Source organism: Rhinatrema bivittatum, chromosome 2, assembly GCF_901001135.1.
Source record: "Rhinatrema bivittatum chromosome 2, aRhiBiv1.1, whole genome shotgun sequence".
NCBI classification, from domain to species: Eukaryota; Metazoa; Chordata; class Amphibia; order Gymnophiona; family Rhinatrematidae; genus Rhinatrema; species Rhinatrema bivittatum.
In genome coordinates this window covers 683,011,946-683,032,768 of record NC_042616.1, presented here as the reverse complement: position 1 = coordinate 683,032,768, position 20,823 = coordinate 683,011,946, and the positions used below count along the sequence as shown (strand labels likewise).

Below are 20,823 nucleotides of genomic sequence, written 5' to 3'. Positions count from 1 at the left end.
CCCGCCGCGAATCGTTTTCGTACGGAAAATGGCGCCGGCAGGAAATCGACTGCAGGAGGTCGTTCAGCAAGGCGCCGGAACCCTCGCTGAACGACCTCCTGCAGTCGATCTCCTGCCGGCGCCATTTTCCGTACGAAAACGATTCGCGGCGGGAAATCGCTCCCTGACCCCCGCTGGACCTCCAGGAACTTTTGGCCAGCTTGGGGGGGGCCTCCTGACCCCCACAAGACTTGCCAAAAGTCCAGCGGGGGTCCGGAAGGACCTCCTGCCGTCCAATCGTGTTCGTCTATGGCCGCCGCCATTTTTTGGCGCCATTTTGGAAAATGGCGCCGGCTGAAGACAACAAGATTCAGTAGCAGGAGCCCGTTCCGGACCGCTGCCGTTCCGGACCGCCGCTGGACCCGCAGGTTATTTAAGTCATTTGGGGGGGGGTTCGGGAGGGTGGGGGATTTAATTTAAAGGGTCGGGGGTGGGTTTTAGGGGGTTTTAATGTGCCGGTTTTGCGATTTTACGTTTTTTTCGATTTTTTACGATTTTTCACGATTTTTCACGATATTTTACCCCCCCAAACGGCAACAATACGATTCCCTCCCCCTCCCAGCCGAAATCGATCGTTAAGACGATCGAGGACACGATTCACATCTCTAATTCCCATCACCCTCTTCTCATGTCGGTGTCCTTCAAATATATTTCGAATATACACCAGATTGTTTGGGGAGGTCTTTTTTTTGTACCGCCATTTCCCCTGAAACCTCCACCCCCATCCCCCTGCTCTGTAAAGTGTCAACTTGCATGATATTTTTAAACAACATATTTGGAGACTATGTGGATACCCCTTCGCATCATTAAGAGATGGACAGTAAAATTAAAAAAAAAAATCATTCACTGAATTTCCTTCTCTGCCTGTTTTGTACATTTTTTTAAAATTTAAATTAGAGCTTCAGGTATCTTGCCTAAATTTCAGTAGAAGCAGCATTCACAGACCCAGGGAGGAGGGAGGTCTGGCCATTCTCCATCAGAAACGCCTACTGGCCAGACTCTGGTGCGCATTTACCAGACTCGGGAAGGATTAACTGTCTGTGGCCCCTGATCAATGACTGGGCTGTACGGGAGAGGTGGGGATGTAAAATGGGGGGAGCCACCGTTGAGCCAATAGTTTGATTTCAAAGAGCAGGGAGAGAAGCAGAAACTTTATCTGTCCAGAATGATGCAGACAGGGCTGCTCTCTGTTTTCTGCATAGAAATGTCTCTGGGCTGTTATAAATTGAAACGTGTACAGTGTCATCGTTCCAGAAGTTGCATACACCAGTCCAATCCAGAGCACTGGAGGTCTGAGGAATTAATGTTTAATGTCCCAGGAAACTAAGAAATCGGAACAAAACGGGACTTTGCAATGCTACAGGACCTGTACCTCAAGTACAGAGTACCTGTTAGGAAAATTAGCACAGAGTAGCTGTTAGGGAAATTAGCACAGGTCTCCTGGCGTCATGGGTCAGGCAGCCCAGGCACTCCATTCAAATGCTGGTTGTTGCTGCCCCCACAGAGATTTGATTTATTGTCATAGTAATCTATATAGGGGACAATTTACATTAGGTGCTAACAATTATCCTGCTAAACCGGTTAATGTGGATGATAAATGACATGATTTACTAAAGCATTAAAGGTGAATTTTAAAAGCCAGGCATTCACCAAAATTGGGAGATGGATGCACATCTGGCACTTACATGCGCCCACCTAATTTTATAAGATGCCCGGATGTATGTGCAAGTGCTGATGCGCTACATCTTGTATAGCCCAAAAAGGGGTGTGAAGAGGACGTTCCGGGCCGAGACCATGAGATGTGCATGCAAGTACCTACGCGCCTGGGCGCACGCTCTGGTTCAGAGCCGCATAACTTTACTTCTGCTATGAAGGAGATGCACGTCTTAATAAAACTATTTTCAGGCATCTGTGAGGGGTTTATGGGGTCTGGAATAACTGGGGAGAATACAAGCTAAAGAACCAGGGGGTTTTGGAGGACCTAACTCTAGACTGGGAAAACTGGTGGATAAACTGGTCATGGCATGGTTGAGCGCCTGTAATAAAATTCCCTCACTTGCATGGCTCAAACCCTGCTTGCACACAGGCTTAAAATGAGGTGCACATATATGTATGCTTAAGCATGCATTTGTGTGTGCATGTTATAAAATTGCCATGTCTCTGGGCACGTGCCAACACACACGCGAATATTTGTGCCTATGTGCCCGTTTGAAAATTACCATTCCTAAGTGCATTTACACTTGGGTAGCAAACTACTATAAACTAGATTCCTGCCCCCATGAGCTTTTCATGTGATGTACAATATGAACTCAGCTGCATCTTGATCTGAGTGATGTGTTTTAGATCTGTCAATAGGGTTTTTCAGTTCTGCAGAGACTGCAAGTCACCACAGCCAAGGTAAAGTTATATAAAAATGTCAAAAACACCTGTGTGCTCTCCTGTGAATGACAAATGTTCTGCAGGAAGCAGCATTCGGCGCTCACAGCATTAACAAGTTGAGAAAACAGCCATACTGTTTATCCTGTCCAGAGAACAGCACTATATAACCAGCAGAAGAGAAAGCCAAAGGAATGCTGGGAAACCATTTAAGGTAGAAAAGGTGCAATTTGGCTGTGTCTGTGTGTGGGGGGCAGGGACATGAGGAGTTGGAGCCAGGAAGAGAAGAGTGCATCTGGCAGCCCTGTAATCAGTTATTCTCCTGAAGAGCCAATTATCAAGAACTAGAGACAGATATCTGCGATCTGAGGAAATAGAGAAACAGATAGCTGTACTTACTTCATTGCAGAGCTGTATGTACAATCCCAACAAGGTACAGAGGAACCAAGAACTGAGAGACTTCCTTTCCAGAGATATCCAGCTCCAAGAGCACATGGATGGATCATCCTCCTAAGAACCTGTGTTAAATAATCTATGCTTTGCACAGAGAGTATTTAGCAGAGGAAGGAGACAGTTTATTTCCTTGCCTTTTGTCCTCAAATTCAGTATCTTATCTTAATTGCTTCAGCTTTTCAGCTTGCTGGGAAAGAAAAACTGGTGAACCATGGTCTTTCTGTAAGAGACTGAAACCAGGCTCGCTTTCTATATAGTACCAAGTAAACTATTTGGGGAAGCTCCCCAGGAGAGAGAGACCTTTCACACACTGCTGTGCTTATCTATTTGACTTGTCATCAGCTAGCACCTAAGGAACAAGCTGAATAATACAGGGATCAAGAAGCCCCTATGCCTCCCCCTATAGTGGTGGCTAAGAAGAAGAATGGGGCAGTTCATATGTGCATAGACTACTGGACGTTGAACAGGAGAACTATTCCACACCAGTACATCCTGCTGAGCATAGATGATGTATTAAGCGACTGACAGGAAGCAAATGATTTTCTGTGATACATCTAAGAAGTGGGTATACTTCTTAGATGTAACACTATTCATAGTATTTAAGCTCGGGCTCCACTCCATAGCGTTGCCTTTGCAACAGGTCTCCTTGCTGGTCGAGTACTCGTTGCTATTAAGAGATTCGTCTCTTCCCTACGCTCCTGTTCCCTGGTGTTCCTGGTTCCTGTTTCCTTGTTCCTGTTCTGCTTATGCTACGGATTGACTACACGGACTTTGACTTTGCTTCGCCTGACTATGTTCCAGCCTATCTCCAGACCCAGACCTCTGCTTTGCCTGCCCACGATACAGCCTGTCTCCAGACCCAGATCTCTGCTTTGCCCGACTACGATACAGCCTATCTCCAACCCAGACCTTGCTTCATCCGACAACGCTATTGACTATCTCCGTGATCAGACCTCAGCTTTGCTTGACTACGCTATTGACCATCTCAGAAATCAGACCTCAGCCTTGCTTGCCATTGCCTCTGGATTGCCGCCGGCCCTGACTCAAGCCTATCATTGGACGCCGCTTCTGCCTACTACCTTGACGTGGATTCATCAGGCTTCGGCCTACCTTTGCTCGAGCGCCCTCTGTCTACATCCATTACACTGGTATCTGAGTTTCCAGGACCTAGTCCAAGTCCAAAGTAGATCTGTACCATTCCTCGCCTGCTGTCTCTGGGCTGAACTCACTTCTCCTGCAACTATACACAGAGGCCCACCTAAGTCCTGACGACCCTGGCACCCAAAGGCTCAACCCGCGGGGAATGAGGGCTGGTATAGGTGAAGCTTCAGTGGCCTCTGCCTTTCAGTCCACTCCACCTACGGACGGTGGAGACCCGTAGGTCCTTACCCATGGGTTGCGTCAACCCCACCTCGACCCAAGGGTCCACCTCCGACACAACAGCAGAAAGCTGAAACACTAGTAAGAAAGTCCATTTGATGGCAATGTTAAGAATCATGAACTGAGTGATGGGGATTGGGTACTGGTGAAAGAATTGGGTATCCCAGGAAAGCATAAGTTGGCCAATCGGTAGCACAAAGAACCATATCTCATTTTCTGCAAGTTACCAAACCTATCTGTCTACTGAGTACAGCCAGAAAGTGGTCAAGGCCCTGAAAGAACATTACACCGGAATCACATGCTTCCCTTAGAGAAAATGGTGCGATTGCTTTCACTTGACACTGCTCCCTCATCTGCACCCCAACCACAGGGACTCCGGCAACTGAGGGGCCAACAGGGTAGCGCATTTGTGAGCACAAAGGTTCCCCCAGACCAATTCACCCAAATACCAGTTAAACTGCTGGAGGCACCATGTCCTCGGACATGCTAACCTCCCTCTTGCACCAATTCAGGCACCTCCTTCAGCAACCTGATTGCTGCCTATGCCTGAATTTGTTAGGGCCGCCCCTGATAAGCCGAGTGAACCTCAAGCATCAAGAACCCCTGAACCCCTGATTGAGCTAATAAATGGGAAGGGTGGAATTTCAGGCAGTGTGAAAACACATGGGCATGCAGAACCCAGTGGGGCACCCCAGGTAGCATTTGGTGCCCCTTGCTATAGCAGTGGAACAGAGGATGATCCCCATTTGGAAAATGGTGGGGGAGGGGAAGAAGCATTAGGAAAAAGGGTGATTAAATTGATACAGAAGCTCACTTACAATGTGTTGGGGGTGCCCTCAGTAATTCCTCAGCCAATAGCCCCCAGGGGAGTAGTGACTAGTATAAAAAGAATCTTAGGTTTGAATTGATTTGACAAAATGAAAATTGTTAATGTTGCTGTTTCATTAGTTAGTGATTGATTTGTATTAGACAGAGGTTGTTTTAACCCGTTTCCTTTTCAGAGATGTCAGAACACGCTCCCCAGAAAAGTGGGGAGGAGTGTAGCAAGCTACTGTAAACCAGATTCCTACCTCATGAGTTTATCATGTGTTGGAGCCTTACAATGTGGACCCAACTGCATCTGTATCTGGTTAATGTTTTTTGGACCTATCAAAAAAGGGGTTTACAAGCCTGCAGAGACTACAAACTGCCACAGCCAAGGTGAAGAAATATAAAAATATGTCCAAAACCCCTGTGTGCTCTCCTGTGAATGACAAATTTCTGAAAGAGTCAGCATCCAACACTCAACAGTGTTAACAAGTTGGGAAAAGGGCAGTACTGTTTAGCCTGTACAGTGAACAGCAGTACATAACCAGCAGAGGAGGAAGCCAAAGAAATGTCAGGAGGCCATTTAAGGTAGAAAAGGCACAATTTGGCTGTCTCTATCTGTGTGTGTGTTGGGTGGTGGGGGGGGGGGGGGGTGGGGGTGGGGTGGGGGGGGGGGGGTGAGGATGGCCAAGAGTTGGAGCTAGGAACCAGGAAGAGAATTGTGCATCTCACAGCCTATAATCAGTTATTCTTCTGAAGAGATAGAAAGAAAAATCTGCACTCTGAGGAAATAGAGAGATAGCTGTTCTTGCTTCATAGCTGAGCTACATGTACAATCATAGCAAGGACACACCTCTCTCTATTAGCGTTCCCTTCTTTTTTCTGGCCATATCAGGCCATACCCAGTGTTATTTTTGCATTGCTTGATTTAAAATAAGAAAACTGCAAGTTTATATTATACTTCACAGCTGTACTTTTCCCATATAATGTTTTGGTTGGATTTACTTACATAATACTAATAAAAAGGTTAATTACTTTTTATTTTGGTGTGATGATTTTATCTGGGTCTGTGGTGCCACAAGTGAGAGGTTGTTTGGGAAGGGCACAGAATTGTGGTATCGGGGTGACCAGGACCCTGTTTCATCCCCCACTCAAGCTATGAACCTGAAGTTAAATCATATTAGTAAATATAATTTCTTATGTGGTACTCCCCATCTCAAGCACAGGGGTAATTCATAGTCTGGAACAAAGGGGGGCCAAACATGAAAAACCTACTGACATTTCAATAGCATATGTCAGAGCAATTTTCAAAAGCCCACTTACAAGCGTAAAGTGCATTTACACATATAAAACCCATTTTTACCCATGTAAATCATTTTGAAAATTATCCCCATAATGTGTACATTAATGCTTTAGCAAATTAGACCATGAACAGTATTGTTTAGGCTCATGCTAATGAGCATAATCAGATGCAAATGATAGTACAGTGAGCTCAAACAAATTATCACCCTATTCACTAAATCACTTGCTAATAAGCAATCATATACTATGATTGAGTTTAGCACTCATTCCAGATCACATTCCAGATGCTGGCCAGAGGCAGGTAGCTGGTGAAAAAGGAGGAGTTTGGGCTGTTGCAGCAGAAAATGCTGCATTAAGCAAGGAGATAGGAGAGCCTCAGGGGAGACATAGAGAAGAAAAACAAGAAGGGCCTTAACACTGAAATCCCCCCTCCCTCCACAACTTCCTCCCTCTCTAGCATGATCAGCACCCCACTGCCCTTCCTTGCAGTCATGCCCTCTTCCCTTATGCTTGTCCCCCACCTTCTCCCTGCCTTGCCGTGTCAGTCTTTCGCTGTATTCCCTACGCCTGCCCTCAGACTGACTTCTGGATTTGACCCTAGCCTGGACCTCGACTATTCTTGCCTGCTACCTGCCACTGACCCTAGCCTCGACATTGACCATGCTTGCCTGCCGACTGCCTCTAAACCTAGCCTGACTCAGTGCCTATGCTAAGAGAATCTTGCCTAAAACCTGCTGGCCCCCAGAACCCAAGGGAAAAGGAGTTGGTATAGGTGAAGTGGCCTCCCCCATAGGTTCAGCAAACCTTCCCACAGCAGCATGGGTCCACGAATCTTACAGAACTTTAGTGAATTAATCCCATAAAGGATCATTTGACCTGCCCGGTTGCTTCTCCCTACACTGTACTAGCTAAAAATTTCACCCAACTGCCAGCTGCCACCTATACTGTTTTAACCCGGTCATCACCCTTCATTTTTTCTTACTATCACCTTCCTCATGTAGGGACATCATCCAGTAGTCAGCTATATAAGCTTGACCACCTGCAGGATATTGCTGGTGCTTCATTTTATCCTTAGCTGGGAAGGGTAGCTAAGTCAGCCTGCTTTCTATGCTAGAGAACGTGTCACCTCCCCATGATTATATCTGCCAGTGTACCAAAGCCCTGTGTATGTTGATTGACCTTGCTCTGTTGGGAGCCCTGCCCTGCTTTGCGCATGTTCGCTTTGTCATCTTCTCTGTTTGGCCCTCTACCATTCCAGCTAGATAAACATATATATTTCTGCCCCTAGTCCAACAATCAGGTCTAGCCATTAATTTTTACCCTACCAAACACCCACCCTCATCCATTTATGATGGAACACACATTAAGGAAATCTGATCATTGCAGAGGTAGCTGAAAGGCAATTCTGCTATTCCTTATTTCCATGGTTTGTTCACTTAAGAGTTGATTTTCAAAAAGTTTAATTGGCTATCTTTGGGATTTAGGGCCTCATTTTCTAAGCGGCTCGAACGCGATAAGGGACCTTTCGCACACGAAAAGTCCCTTATCACGTGCGATACCAGGATGGGGGCGGAGTCGAGGCAGAGTCGGCCCCAGAAGAGGAGGAGTCGGGGCATCACCGGGGCCGACCCTGCGCCGACGCCACGGACAGCGAAAAGGTAAGGCCCTTTTTGCGTCCTATTTTGCTCCCAATAGCTACACCTCCTATGGTGGTGCTATTGGGTGCGAAACCGGCAGCGATCGCACCGTGACGGTGCGATCGCTGCCGGCTAGCGCAGGCCCGCCCCACGTTTCGGCCCCCCGCCCCTCATTTCCTAAAGTATCGCAGGCCTGCGATACTTTAGGAAATGAGGCCCTTAGCCAGTTAAACCTCTGCTTTTCAAAATACTTTACACTGACTGCTAAATTTTCCCACCTATATTCATAATGCATCCAAATTTCTTCGTGCAGAAAGAAAGCCACTCCAAGAGGATTTCTGGGGTGAACTTAAGATTTAGGCAGACAACCCCAGCTGCACAAACAGAAGTCCTAAATCTAGCCACTCAAAATTTACACAGCTAGATTTAGGTCATTTTTGTAAGCCCAAAACCTAGCTGGTTAAGTCTGAGTGAAAATTTAGCTAAAAATAGCAGGATAAAATTAGCCTGATTATTTTAATCATTCAGAGGCCCTTTGAAAATGGACTCCTTAATGTATAATACTAATATATTTAAAAAAAAAATTAAAAGATACAAAAATAAATATTTGTATGTGTTTTATGAACACACATGGACATTTTTCCATGGTTATTTTTAGGCCAAGCTTCATAAATACTGTAAATTAGTTTGTGGCAAACTTTGATAAAAGTTAGTAAAGCGCTTGTGTTCTCCCAAATTCTGCCTAATCCCTGCTGCAATCCACCTCAGAGGTGACCATTTTGTAAGTAGTTAAGTGTGAGTTCTTGTGTTAGAAATAGTATTGAATGCAGTCATGAAAGGCAGGCAGGCTGGCAGTCTTGTCTTTGAGCACTTGCTTGCTTTCCAGTGATTAGTGAAAGGCAGAGGAAGTATCTAAACCATGCTCACTGATTGTTGGCATGCAGAAGAAGGAATGCTTTCTGATTCGGTTTCTCTCTCTTCCTTTGTCAGGAAGCCACGTGGGGAAGCCAAGAAGTGTCGGAAGGTATATGGAATGGAAAACAGAGATATGTGGTGCACAGCCTGCCGCTGGAAGAAGGCCTGTCAGAGGTTCATTGACTGAGGACTGGAAGCATTCAGGGCTCTAGGGCTGTACAGTACATTATGAACTCAACTGTATCTGCACTTGTACAGTTTTCCCTCAGTCCTGTGCTTTATCTCTTAAAACTTAAATCACTTTGTATTACAGAATCAAGCACTTGTAGCCAAGGACAAGCACTTATTTGAAAAAAAAAAAAAAGAACCTGTGTTAAACAGAGAAGCAAAAAATAATGGGTCAGTCTTACTAAAGACTGAACCCAGAGCAGCTAAACATTTTCTTTTTTTTTTTGTAATTACAGGAAGGAAATGGCAACCTTCAGCTATCTCTAAGAGCCATGAAGTCTCTTGGACAATTTTTTAACCACATTAATGTCTGTACTGTGAACTTCTGTAGCATATGAACCAAGAAACACCTCTTTTACTGGAATGAAGATCATTTTATAAGCTTTTAGACTAACACATATTTCAATGATTTATTGATGCTTTTTAAAACTGACTAAACTACAGTTTACTCAACAACAGTTGTACAAAAACTGAAAGCTGCAACATACAGTAATGATCTTTTTGTCAATGATTTTTTTTTTGTTTACTTTTTCTGATATTTAACTTTTTGAGGATTGCACATCCTCTTTTGCTGGAAGAAAACATGAAACTGCAAGGATGAAAGCAAGTTGATAAGATAGAGGAGACATGATGGAAATCACCAGCAGACCTCAGCAGTCACTCGAACTAGCTCCAGTTGGAAAGGCATGGTTTTAAATTACTATTGCTGGAAGCATACAGAACAGAAATCCGATTTGGGTTTTAAAAACTTTTCCATCCCATTCATCCCATTCCTGAATGAGAGACATAATGACAAGCTTGCATAGCTTCCATGATCCAGCTGTAAATCCCTCCCAAGACCTGGGCAACACCATTGCTATGAATTCTACACGATATTTCAGGAATGTGAGACAAAATTAGCTCTTCAGACTGTCAGCTTTCTTTCTTCTTACCAGCTTAATAGCTCATTCATCATTTCTATTAACCTATTAATAATAGTGAGAGGTACAAAGAACATAAATGGGAAATCAAGAAATACTTCCAGCAACGTAATCCCAGGTGTTTATCCTTCATATTAACAGAGCAGTGTCATATTGAATGTCATTCTTCTATAAAAGTTTCTCATTAAGGGAAGAAAAAAGAACTGATTTGTTTATAGAAAGCACTTTTGATAGGTTTCCATGCTTTACGCTACTTCATCCTCAGGCCATTTTAAAGGTATAAATCTTTAAAACAAAAATTAAAAATTGACATTATAAAAATGGAAATACACCAGAGGCCCGAAACAATTCTTTGTTCATTTATTGAACACAAAGTTATGCCTTCATTTCCATGGAGAAAACTACTTTGGTAAAGAGAGAGTGCAAGTTTGAGTGCCCACCACAAAAGCAGCCCATCTAACACAGAGGAGGAGTCCACTCTGAATCGCGGCACAATGATGGAACACGTGGTTTGGCATGGGGCAAATTTCATCTCATTGGTTTTATAGCAGACTTTGTAGCAAGTGAGGCTTTACTAAGTATGTTTGCATAGACAGAAAATGAGAGCTAATCTTTGCATTACTAGGTTTTAATAACTGTGACATAGTAGTCCAACTTCAGTCTTCAATCTGCCATCGAGGCTGATAAATTGAGTATATAATACTTTGAGGAATAACTACCCATGAATAATTTCTGTCCTGCATTCTTTATTTGGATTACCTTTGCAACCTAAAGGATGGTGAGATAGGTTGCTTAGTGCCATCATCTGGATTTTATTCAAGAAGAAGGAGGCACATACTTCTGAAGTGTACAAATGCCATAAGATGGCTCTCCTTGGCACACCTATGATATGAATGATTCAGGCCTACCAAAGCTGGCTCTGGTTAGATGTATTGGGATGACATCATCCTGTCTTAGACTATATGATGCCATTTCATGCATAGTGTTGCAGCAAGATTACATATGGCTTTACAGCCAAATCAAAGAAGAAAACAGAATATATTTTCCAGCATTTAGTGATCTGCGCTGAAAAAAGGTTGATATTTAATATTGACTGAACCTTCCAGTTTGTTGCAGTTGAACAACCAAACACTGCTATGAAGATTTGCTTGTAAATAATCTGTCTCCATTTTATACATGAATCATAGGAGAAAACAGCCATGAAAATAGTTCCCCCATTAAAAGGTGTGCTTTTTCTCCATACCTTTCTTTCCTGCATCTGTCCTACAGCAGAATTTGATTAGATCCTGGCCTAGTAATTAATATCTTTTCTGCTCATATGCCATCGTGCAAATTGTTGTTGCCATTGTAAAGTCAATAGCACTGCTAACCTCTTCTAGGACTGTTATCTTATCACGTATGACACTGAACCAATTTCTTGGAATATGAGAAAGTGGTGCTCCCTTCTCACTCCTGGAGTTCATCTTCATGATAAGAAATAGTTACGTGGATTATCCCAGAAGCATGACCAGAGGAAACAGCCTTTAGCTGTTAGCACAGTAGCCTTTAATGTGATCATTGTGGCAGGACTTGCAAGTCTAATATTGGTCTCTACATCCACAAGAGAAAATGTACTATCAATTATCAAAATAGCTGCAATATAACTGCCATCATTTGTTGACAAATGGATTCCATCAATAAGCACCCACTTATAAGCTTCATATTCTTTTTTTAAGTAGATCTCCAGTGATAGAAGTCAGTTTACCAAAACGTGGCCTTCAGATTACCTACATGAGACTGTTTTATGGCTCACAGCTCATATCCACTCAGTACACTCGTTAAAAAAATTACTTTTTTAAAACAAATGCCGTTACTGCGTAGTATAAGTGCATTGTGTCTCATAATCTAACCGTGTCAGACAATGCTATTCTGTTGTCTCCTGGTGCTAGCTTCTGAAAGAAACATCAATACTTTTATACTGGGCAGTAAATGAAGCTTGCATTCTGTTTCCTTCTTTGTGCGACTGCAAGACTTAAATAGAATTTTAGTACTCAGATTTCTACATATACTCCATGTAGGTCGGCAACTGTTTGCTTTATGTTTATGGCACATTTAGGGCCCAATTTATTAATACCTTTAACCCATTCTGTGTGTATGGAAAAAAAGCAGGGGGGGGGGTGGATATTCAAAGATACCTGTTTAAAACTTCCACTCTCTATATAGCTAAATTTGGCACAGGTAAAATCAATATCTGCTCAAATTTAGCTGCAGAAAAAGGGGATGAGATGGGCATACACAAGGTGAACTTTTAAAATGTAGCCAGATAGTATGATATTCAGTGCTACCTGGCTAAATCTGTGCAGACCGCTCCTTCCACACAAATTTTATGGGGGTAAATTTAACAAGATAAGTACTGCTAAATATCTGGGTAAAGGTAAGCAGGCAAACTTACCCTGTTATCTTTAGCTGCACGTCAACTTTTAAATGTCAACCCTTTAAATACTCATGCTGTTTGTCTCTTTAACCTAATCCACGTAGTGTTGTTAAGTTGTTTAGGTATATAAAACATTCAGAAGTATTATCTAACAAAATTCACAAAAACATCTAACACTCATTTCTCTTTATAATCTGTTGGATTTGACCTTCCAAGCCAGAGGAGCCAAATATTTCACCTTTGTATACAACTTCTTTCTCTCTCTCTCTCTCCCCGCCCCTTCCATCTCATTTCCAAAGATCTTTTCCCCAAAATGAGAAGTATTTGCAATATTTGGGGTTACTGTACCATATCAGGAAGAGAAGAAATAGTGAAATTTAAGAAAGAGATGCAGAGTGCTTTATTTAGAAAAGTAGGTTTAGATAAAAAGCAATAGCAAATATCAGGTGGAAAAGACTTACTAAGAAGTTGATTACTAAATTGCAATAACATGGGCTGTTAAAGGGTATTAATGACTCATGTTAATGACGTGCTACATTAATGATACACCAACATTAACACAAGAAAACATAACTACACCTCTGTAAGTTTCTTTCAGAAATAGGCCTGCGATAAATGTATGCACATTTTTAATGTGTTATTTTGCTTTATATTTAATGGTAATAAGCTTTCTTGCATAATTATTCAGCTCATCTGTTTTGCATAGATTTTACACAGATGCTTGTGATTACTAAACAGTGTGTATTAAAAGTGCCAATAACATGCATAATCAATGTAACAAGTGCTAACACGATTATCAGCACAGTTTAGTATATCTGTCTCCATGTAAGCAACATGCATGGAGTATTCCAGTGTGGTCAAGATTCAGACTGCCTTCAGCTTCCTGTCCAGGTGCTAGAATAGATTGGACTTTAAAACACAAACCTCTTTACATTTAAAACATTATCTTTTGTCCAAACAGAAAATATACCTTCATGCAAAAGGGGATATAAAACTATAGGTTAATAAAGGAATGATATAAAATAGAAATTTAGAACCATAACAGCAGAAAAAAAACCACACAGCCTATCTCGTCATCCACACCAGCTACTCAGATATATAGTCCCTACCACTCCCTCAGAGATTCCTTGTACTTGTCCCATGCTTTCATGAATTCACATACAGTCCTAGTCTCCACCACCTTCACTGGGAGGCTTTCCACACATCCACCACTCTCTCTGTAAAGAAATATTTCCTTAGATTACTCCTGAAATTTACTCCTTTTACCCTCAGTCCATGATCCCTCATTCCAGAGCCTCCTTTCTGTTGAAAGAAGTCTGCTTTTTTGAGCATTGATATCTTGCAAGTATTTAATAAATGTCTTTATCATAACTCCCCTATCTTGCCTTTCCTCTAAGGTATAAATATTTAAGCCTGTTCCCATATGCTTTATAATAAAGACCACCAATCATTTTAATAGCCACATTCTGGATCAACTCCATCCAGTTTATATCCTTTTCAAGGTGCAGTCTCCAGAATTTGGAATACACAGAATTACAAATTAGGTCTCACCAGAAAAATATATAGGAGCAATATTGCCTCTTTTTTTTTTTCTGCTAACCGTTCCTTTGCTTGTGCACCCAAGATTCTCTCTGGCTTTTATCCACCTACTTGGTCACCTTGAGATCATCAGATATAATTACCCCCAGATCCAACTCTTGTTTCATTTATAGAAGAATTGCATATCCTATACCTGACGAAGGCAAGGTGTGAGACCAATGGGTAATGCTGTTCTAAGTGAATAAAAGTAATGGTACAATAAAGTCTTTCAAAAACAGCCTTTATTTTGGGCTTCAAAATGGAGTGCCAGAAAAATGTAGTCCCATATGTGCCGTATGCTCCCCTGTGTGACCATGTCTATTCTACACTATTTGCTTATACCCTATACTGTACCATTGCCTTAGGTTTTTGCAGCCCAAATGCATTACTCTGCATTTTTTAGCATTAAATCTTAGGTCCCAGACTTTAAACCATTCCTCAAGATTTGTAGGATTCCTTCTCCTGTTTATAACACCTTTTCAGGTGCCTACACTCTTACAGATTTTGGTATCATCTGCAAAAAGACAAATCTCTCCCACTAGTCCTTCCACAATATTGCTTACAAATAAGTTGAAAAGGACCCATTTAAGGACTGATCCCTGTGGCACATCACTAGAAATGGCCGTCTTCTTAGAGTGAACTCCATTTACCCTACCCTTTGTGCCTTCCACTCAACCAGTTTCTAACCTAGTTGGTCATTTTAGGGCTCATCCCAAGGGTACTCAGTTTGTTTAAAAGCCTTTCTGAAATCCAAATATACTACATCTTGCAGATAATTCCAGATGGCACCTGGCTGCTAGATGCCTCCGGTTTTGCTCTCGTGTATGCAATACAAAATACTTATTTCCCTTTTCCTTTACCTTTGTTATGGGGAGGAAGCAGAAGGCTAAGTGTTAATCCTTTGGACATGACTACTTCTTCACAGCCCTCAGTTCTGCCCTTCTTCATAGGGAGGGGTACACTGCAAGAAGCTCAGGAATGGAGCTTTAGCTGGATGAGGTTTTGCTGAGCCCTGAAGAATACATGCATAAGCCATCCCCTTTCTGCACCTTGTTGCCTGAACCTGGGAGCATCTTGACGAGTTTGACAGCATTGTTATATGAGACAGTCAGAAGAGGAACAGGTTTAGATGTGCTGAGGCAGCTTCTGGTTGGAATCCAGCTTGTGGAGGTTCCTGTGGAGGAAGGAGAACTAGTGGGAGATTCACAGAGATCTGCGGACAGTTTATTACACCAATATAAAGTGTTCTATTCTCTCTTTCCAGATTAATCCATAGTGGTGCCTCCTTACCTTCTAAGCTCTGCAGTTCTATACCTTAATACTATTTTTTATATATACCACCACTTCTCCCTTTCTTCCTACCCTGTCCTTTCTGAATAGATTGAAGCCTGGTATAACTATATCTTAAAAAAAAGAACCCATATGTTTCCACATTAATTAAAAGGAAAACGTTGCTCAAAAGAAAAGAGTATTACCAATATTTCTCTCAATAGTTCATAATAGAAAATTGTGTCAAAAATTTTTTTTGTATAATTATGTTACTGTAGCTGAAGCCACATCAGCAAGCCAGGTGAATTCCCTCGTGCTCAACAAGGGCTTCTATTCAATCATTTGCGGTTTCATGTTGTGCTTTTGACAACATTTTTAAAAATGATTTCAAATAAAATTACACTTGCTATATAGGCTGTTATGTTGCTCAAAATTACTCAAAATAGGCCCGACAACAGCCGGTGTTTCGCATCTATGAATGCTTCTTTGGGTGCCATAGTGAGTATGATAAAGTTAAATGTTTTTTAAACAGTTCAGACTGACTTCGGCTTCAAAGCACTACAAAAAAGCCAAATCAACATTCCTATCAGTACATTTACTGCAACACATACTGAATTCTGTTGTACTTAACTTTAGGTTGATAATATCATAAATTATCTCGGACTGGCGTCTCTAGACCTTTTTCTCCGGAACAGAGACCTCCGTTGAAGGAGGGATTTAAATATCAGCTAAAAACGCCGCCAGATGACCGGATGAATATCAGCTGGAGATGCCGTCAAAAGACGTTGCTATGTTAGCAAAAAAAAGTTTTAATTGTTTACCAGCCTCATTGGTACAACCATGAAGTCTATTTCAATAGACTCAGGCGGACAAAATGATATGTATTCTTGATGAAACTCAACAACAAATTTATAGAAACACATGTAATTCTAATGCTGAATTTAATCCAGAAGGTTGCACAGTAGAGATGTGAATCGGAACCGGAATCGGTTTGGGTCCGGTTCCGATTCAAATCGTGCATTTATTTTCGTCCGGCCCGATCGTTTTTTTTTTTTATCGGCTGCGCCCGATCCGATAAACAAAAAACCCACCCCGACCCTTTAAAACTGCTCCCTTAGCCTCCACCACCCTCCCGCCCCCCCCCCCCAAAAACGTTTTAAAATTACCTGGTGGTCCAGTGGGCCCCGAGAGTGATCTCCCGCTCTCGGGCCATCGGCTGCCACTAATAAAAATGGCGCCGGCCGTCCAGTGCTCCTACCATGTGACAGGAGCCGGCCAATGGCATGGTTACCCTGTCACATGGTAAGGGCAAAGGGCCATCAGCGCCATTTTTATTAGTGGCATCCGATGGCCCGAGAGCGGGAGATCGCTCCCGGGGCCCACTGGACCACTAGGTAATTTTAAAATTGTTTTTGGGGGGGGGGGGTCGGGAGGGTGGTGGAGGCTAAGGGAGCGGTTTTAAAGGGGTTGGGGTGGGTTTTTAGGTTGTGTCCTAACTCCCGTTAGTGTGCACTAACCCGATTAACGATTTTTTCACGATAAATCGGTGAAATTTCTATTGTCTTGCACTCTTTAATGATTAATGGCGATTTAAAAAATATCGGACGATATTTTAAATCGTCCAAAAACGATTCACAGGGGCTATCGGTGCCATTGGCCAGCCCCTGTCACATGGTAGGAGCAATGGACGGCCGGCGCCATATTAAAAATCAGAAAGATTCAAAATTAAAGATTGCGGTTTGTTTGCGACCTGGTCTGGCGTGATGATTCTTCTTGCCAGGTGAAACCCGCTGTTCTGTGTCGTACCCAACATCCTCCTCCAACCTCCTCCAACCTCCCTAAAAAATGAATCTTTTGTGGCTGATCTGGTCTCACTTGTCTATTGTGTACTTCGTCTCCTGATGAAGTGTCACTGTTTGAATCAAAAGTGACCCGATTGGTCTTCACATGACTTTTGCCTTCTTGCATCCAGGGATAGATGTAGCCTTTGATATAGTCGTGTTCGTACATGTTACATTTTTCTAATTTCAATTTTTTAATGTCTGTTTGCAATTTCTCAATAGATGTATTCAATGACTCAAGCTGTTCCGTAAAACTATTCAAATCCACCGTTCGAGATACTTCTTCCTTCAATGTAGTTATCTCATGTTGTAATGCAAGATCCTTCTTTTGTGCTGTTTTTATGATCAGGATCATAAGATCCAAACTGCACTTGTTCAAGATGGCATTCCAATCATTTACAAACTCTTCATCTTCTTTGCATAAATGTGGTTCTTTCAATACTCTCAAACTTTGTGGGATGCAATGGTGGTGACAATACTCTAAGGGGTAGATTTTAAAAAAGAGCGCGATTGCGTACTTTTGTTCGCTCAGCAGGCGCAAACAAAAGTACGCTGGATTTTATAAGATACGCGCATAGCCACGCGTATCTTATAAAATTCTGGATCAGCGCGCGCAAGGCTGCCGATTTTGGGCAGCTTGCGTGCGCCGAGCCGCACATCCTGCCTCTGTTCCCTCCGAGGCCGCTCCAAAATCGGAGCGGCCTCGGAGGAAACTTTCTTTCGCCCTCCCCTCACCATCCCCTCCCTTCCCCTACCTAACCCACCCCCCCGGCCCTATCTAAACCCCCCTTACCTTTGTCCCTCGATTTAAGCCTGCTAGAAGCAGACGTAAATCTACGCGCGCCGTCATCCGACCCGGGGGCTGGTCCGGAGGCCTCGACTAAGCCCCCGGGCCGGCGCCACGACCCCGGTCCCGCCCCTGAAACGCCGCGTCATTCGGCCCCGCCCCCGACACGCCCCCTTTAAAAAAACCCTGGGACTTACGCTCGTCCCGGGGCTCTGTGCGCGCAAATCCGGGCGGATTTACGTGAGCAAGGCATTTAAAATCCGCCCGTAAAAGAGTATCCGCATGTAATATGGTTCTGACAGACCTACGTGATAGTTTCATCAAGTTCTTCCATTGATCAGTGTTAGAAGGTGTTGGGATGTCTGCAAAGATAGATGGTCTAACCAATAAGGACTGAAGAGAGGCATCAGAAAAACTTAAAGTTTTTAATGGCTCTGTTCCTGCCATGGTTCAAAAAATTGACAAATCAAAAAAAAAAAAAAAGAACCCGTATGTTTCCACGTTAATCTAATAATACACACAAAAAGGAAAACGTTGCTCAAAAGAAAAGAGTATTACCGCTATTTCTCTCAATAGTTTATAATAGAAAATTATGTGTCAAAAAAAATGTATAATTGTTATTGTAGCTAAAGCCGCATCAGCAAGCCAGGCAAAGTTTCTTGTGCTCAACAAGGGCTTCCGGTTTATTCAGTCATTTGTGGTTTCATGTTGTGCTTATGATAACATTTTCAAAAATGATTTCAAATAAAATTACACTTGCTATATAGGCTGTTGTTATGTTGCTCAAAATTACTCAAAATAGGCCCGACAATGGCCGGTGTTTCGCATCTATGAATGCTTCTTCAGGAGCCATAGTGAGTATGATAAATGTTTTTTCAACAGTTCCGACTGACTTCGGCTTCCAAGCACCACAAAAAACCAAATCAACATTTCTATCAGTACATTTACTGCAACACATTCTGAATTCTGTTGTACATAGCTTTAGGTCGATAATACCATCAGTTATCTTGGACCGATGTTCTCTAGACCTTTTTCTCCGGAACAGAGACCTCCGTCGAAGGAGGGATTTAAATATCAGCTGAAAATGCCGCCAGATGACCAGATGAATAACAGCTGGCGATGCCATCAAAAGACATCAAGAAACGTTATGACGTCATTGCTGTGTTAGCAAAAAAATTTTTATTTGAAATCATTTTTGAAAAATTTGTCAAAAGCACAACATGAAATGATTGACTAGACCGGAAGCCCTTGTTGAGCACGAGGGACTTTGCCTGGCTTGCTGATGCGGCTTCAGCTACAATAACATAATTATACAAAAATTTATTTTGATACATAATTTTCTGTTATGAACTATTGAGAGAAATAGTGGTAATACTCTTTTCTTTTGAGCAACATTTTCCTTTTTGTGTGTATTATAACTATATCCTAGTCATGATTTTCCATGTACCACATCTCCATAACAGTTGCTACATCCAAGTAAGCATCTTCCATGATTGCATTTAGATCCTGGACTTTATTTCCCATACTATGGGCATTAGTATCTATAGCATTCAGGATATTGCAGTTTTTTCCCCATTTCTGTACAAGTGTTTAATATTTTACTTACCTTAGAGCTTATACTTACCTGAGGGCTTTTTTCATCTATGCCCAATGATCCTAATTTAAAGCCCTCCTCAGTAGGTTTGCAAATCTGTTCTAGAAGACAGTTTTCCCCCTTCTTTGATTAGTGGGCACAATCTGTGCTCCACAATCCTTGGAATACCATCCCATGGTCCAGGAAGCTGAAATGCTCTCACCACCATTAGTTAAGCAACTATTCATTAACCTCCAGAATGTGAGCTTCTCTGCTTTGATCTTTATCCTTGACTTAGGAGAATTGACAAGAAAAAGTGACACCTATCTGCTTCACCCTCTCTCCCAGAGCCATGAAGTCATTTTTTTATAATCTCCAAAGGTTACTTAGTGGATCATTTGTGCCAGCATGGATGAGCAGCATTAGATAATAGTAGGCTGGAAGATTCTCAGCAATCTCTCTGGGATGTCTCAAATCTTGGCACCTGGCAGACAGCACATTTCCCTGGACAGTATATCTGGTTGGCAGATGGATACCTCCATGCCCCTCAGAAAAGAGTTGCCAACCACCAGTACCCTTTATTTCCTAGATACAATAATTGTTGATCCTGCAGCTTTGGGGCTCACAAATTTTGGTTCCTTCTCATTCTGGTATGAGTTCTTCATTTCCACAACTGCATATCAGTTGTTCATCTCAAGTGAAGGTGGGGTTGGGGTGAGGACTCTATTGGCTTTAGTAATCTGTGTCCAGTTGTCTCTTGCAGTCCAGTATCTCCTTCCCCTCTACTGGCAGTCTCCATCTTAGATACTTCAAGAAGTATTTCATCGATGTTGTCCTTGTTGTGGGTGCTTCTAAGCCTTGCTACCACCTTTCTAATTTCTGCCACCTGTTTCTTGAATGAATCAGAACAGAAACCAAGAAGTAGATAGAAAATTGTGAAGCAATAAAAAAAAAAAAATCAGACTAGCACAATAACGTTTGTTCTCTTGTTAGAATCATGTCAAATAGTGATCAGCATAAGGCAAAAGTTACAATCTGTGAAAAAGGACATGTGTGAACTATCAAGGGTAATATTTGCTTCTACATGTACACACTGCTGTTCTGACTTTACCCAGATGATTTGAAAACTGCATTCTAGAGGTGTCTTCTTTTATGGACTTTTAATTTATAAAAAAAAAGCCGGTGAAGCTGTCACAGTGAATAGCTTCCTTTACAAAGGTGCGCACTGTAATCTATATCCTAGAAGAACTGGAGCTGTGAGAGGTTTGCATGAGGGTTTGCTATGCTAGGAAACAATTTTAAAGC

General features: G+C 42.4%; 1 protein-coding gene across 1 annotated transcript in view; it reads left to right on the top strand.

Moving 5' to 3' along the window:
* Positions 1-16,362, top strand: part of ZNF704 (zinc finger protein 704) — a 390,701-nt gene extending 374,339 nt beyond the window's left edge. Inside the window, exon 9 of the mRNA XM_029591538.1 lies at positions 8,985-16,362. Coding sequence (XP_029447398.1) covers positions 8,985-9,096 — 112 coding nt within the window. The 3' untranslated portion in view covers positions 9,097-16,362. The remainder of the gene's footprint in view (positions 1-8,984) is intronic.
* The last annotated feature ends 4,461 nt before the right edge of the window (positions 16,363-20,823 follow it).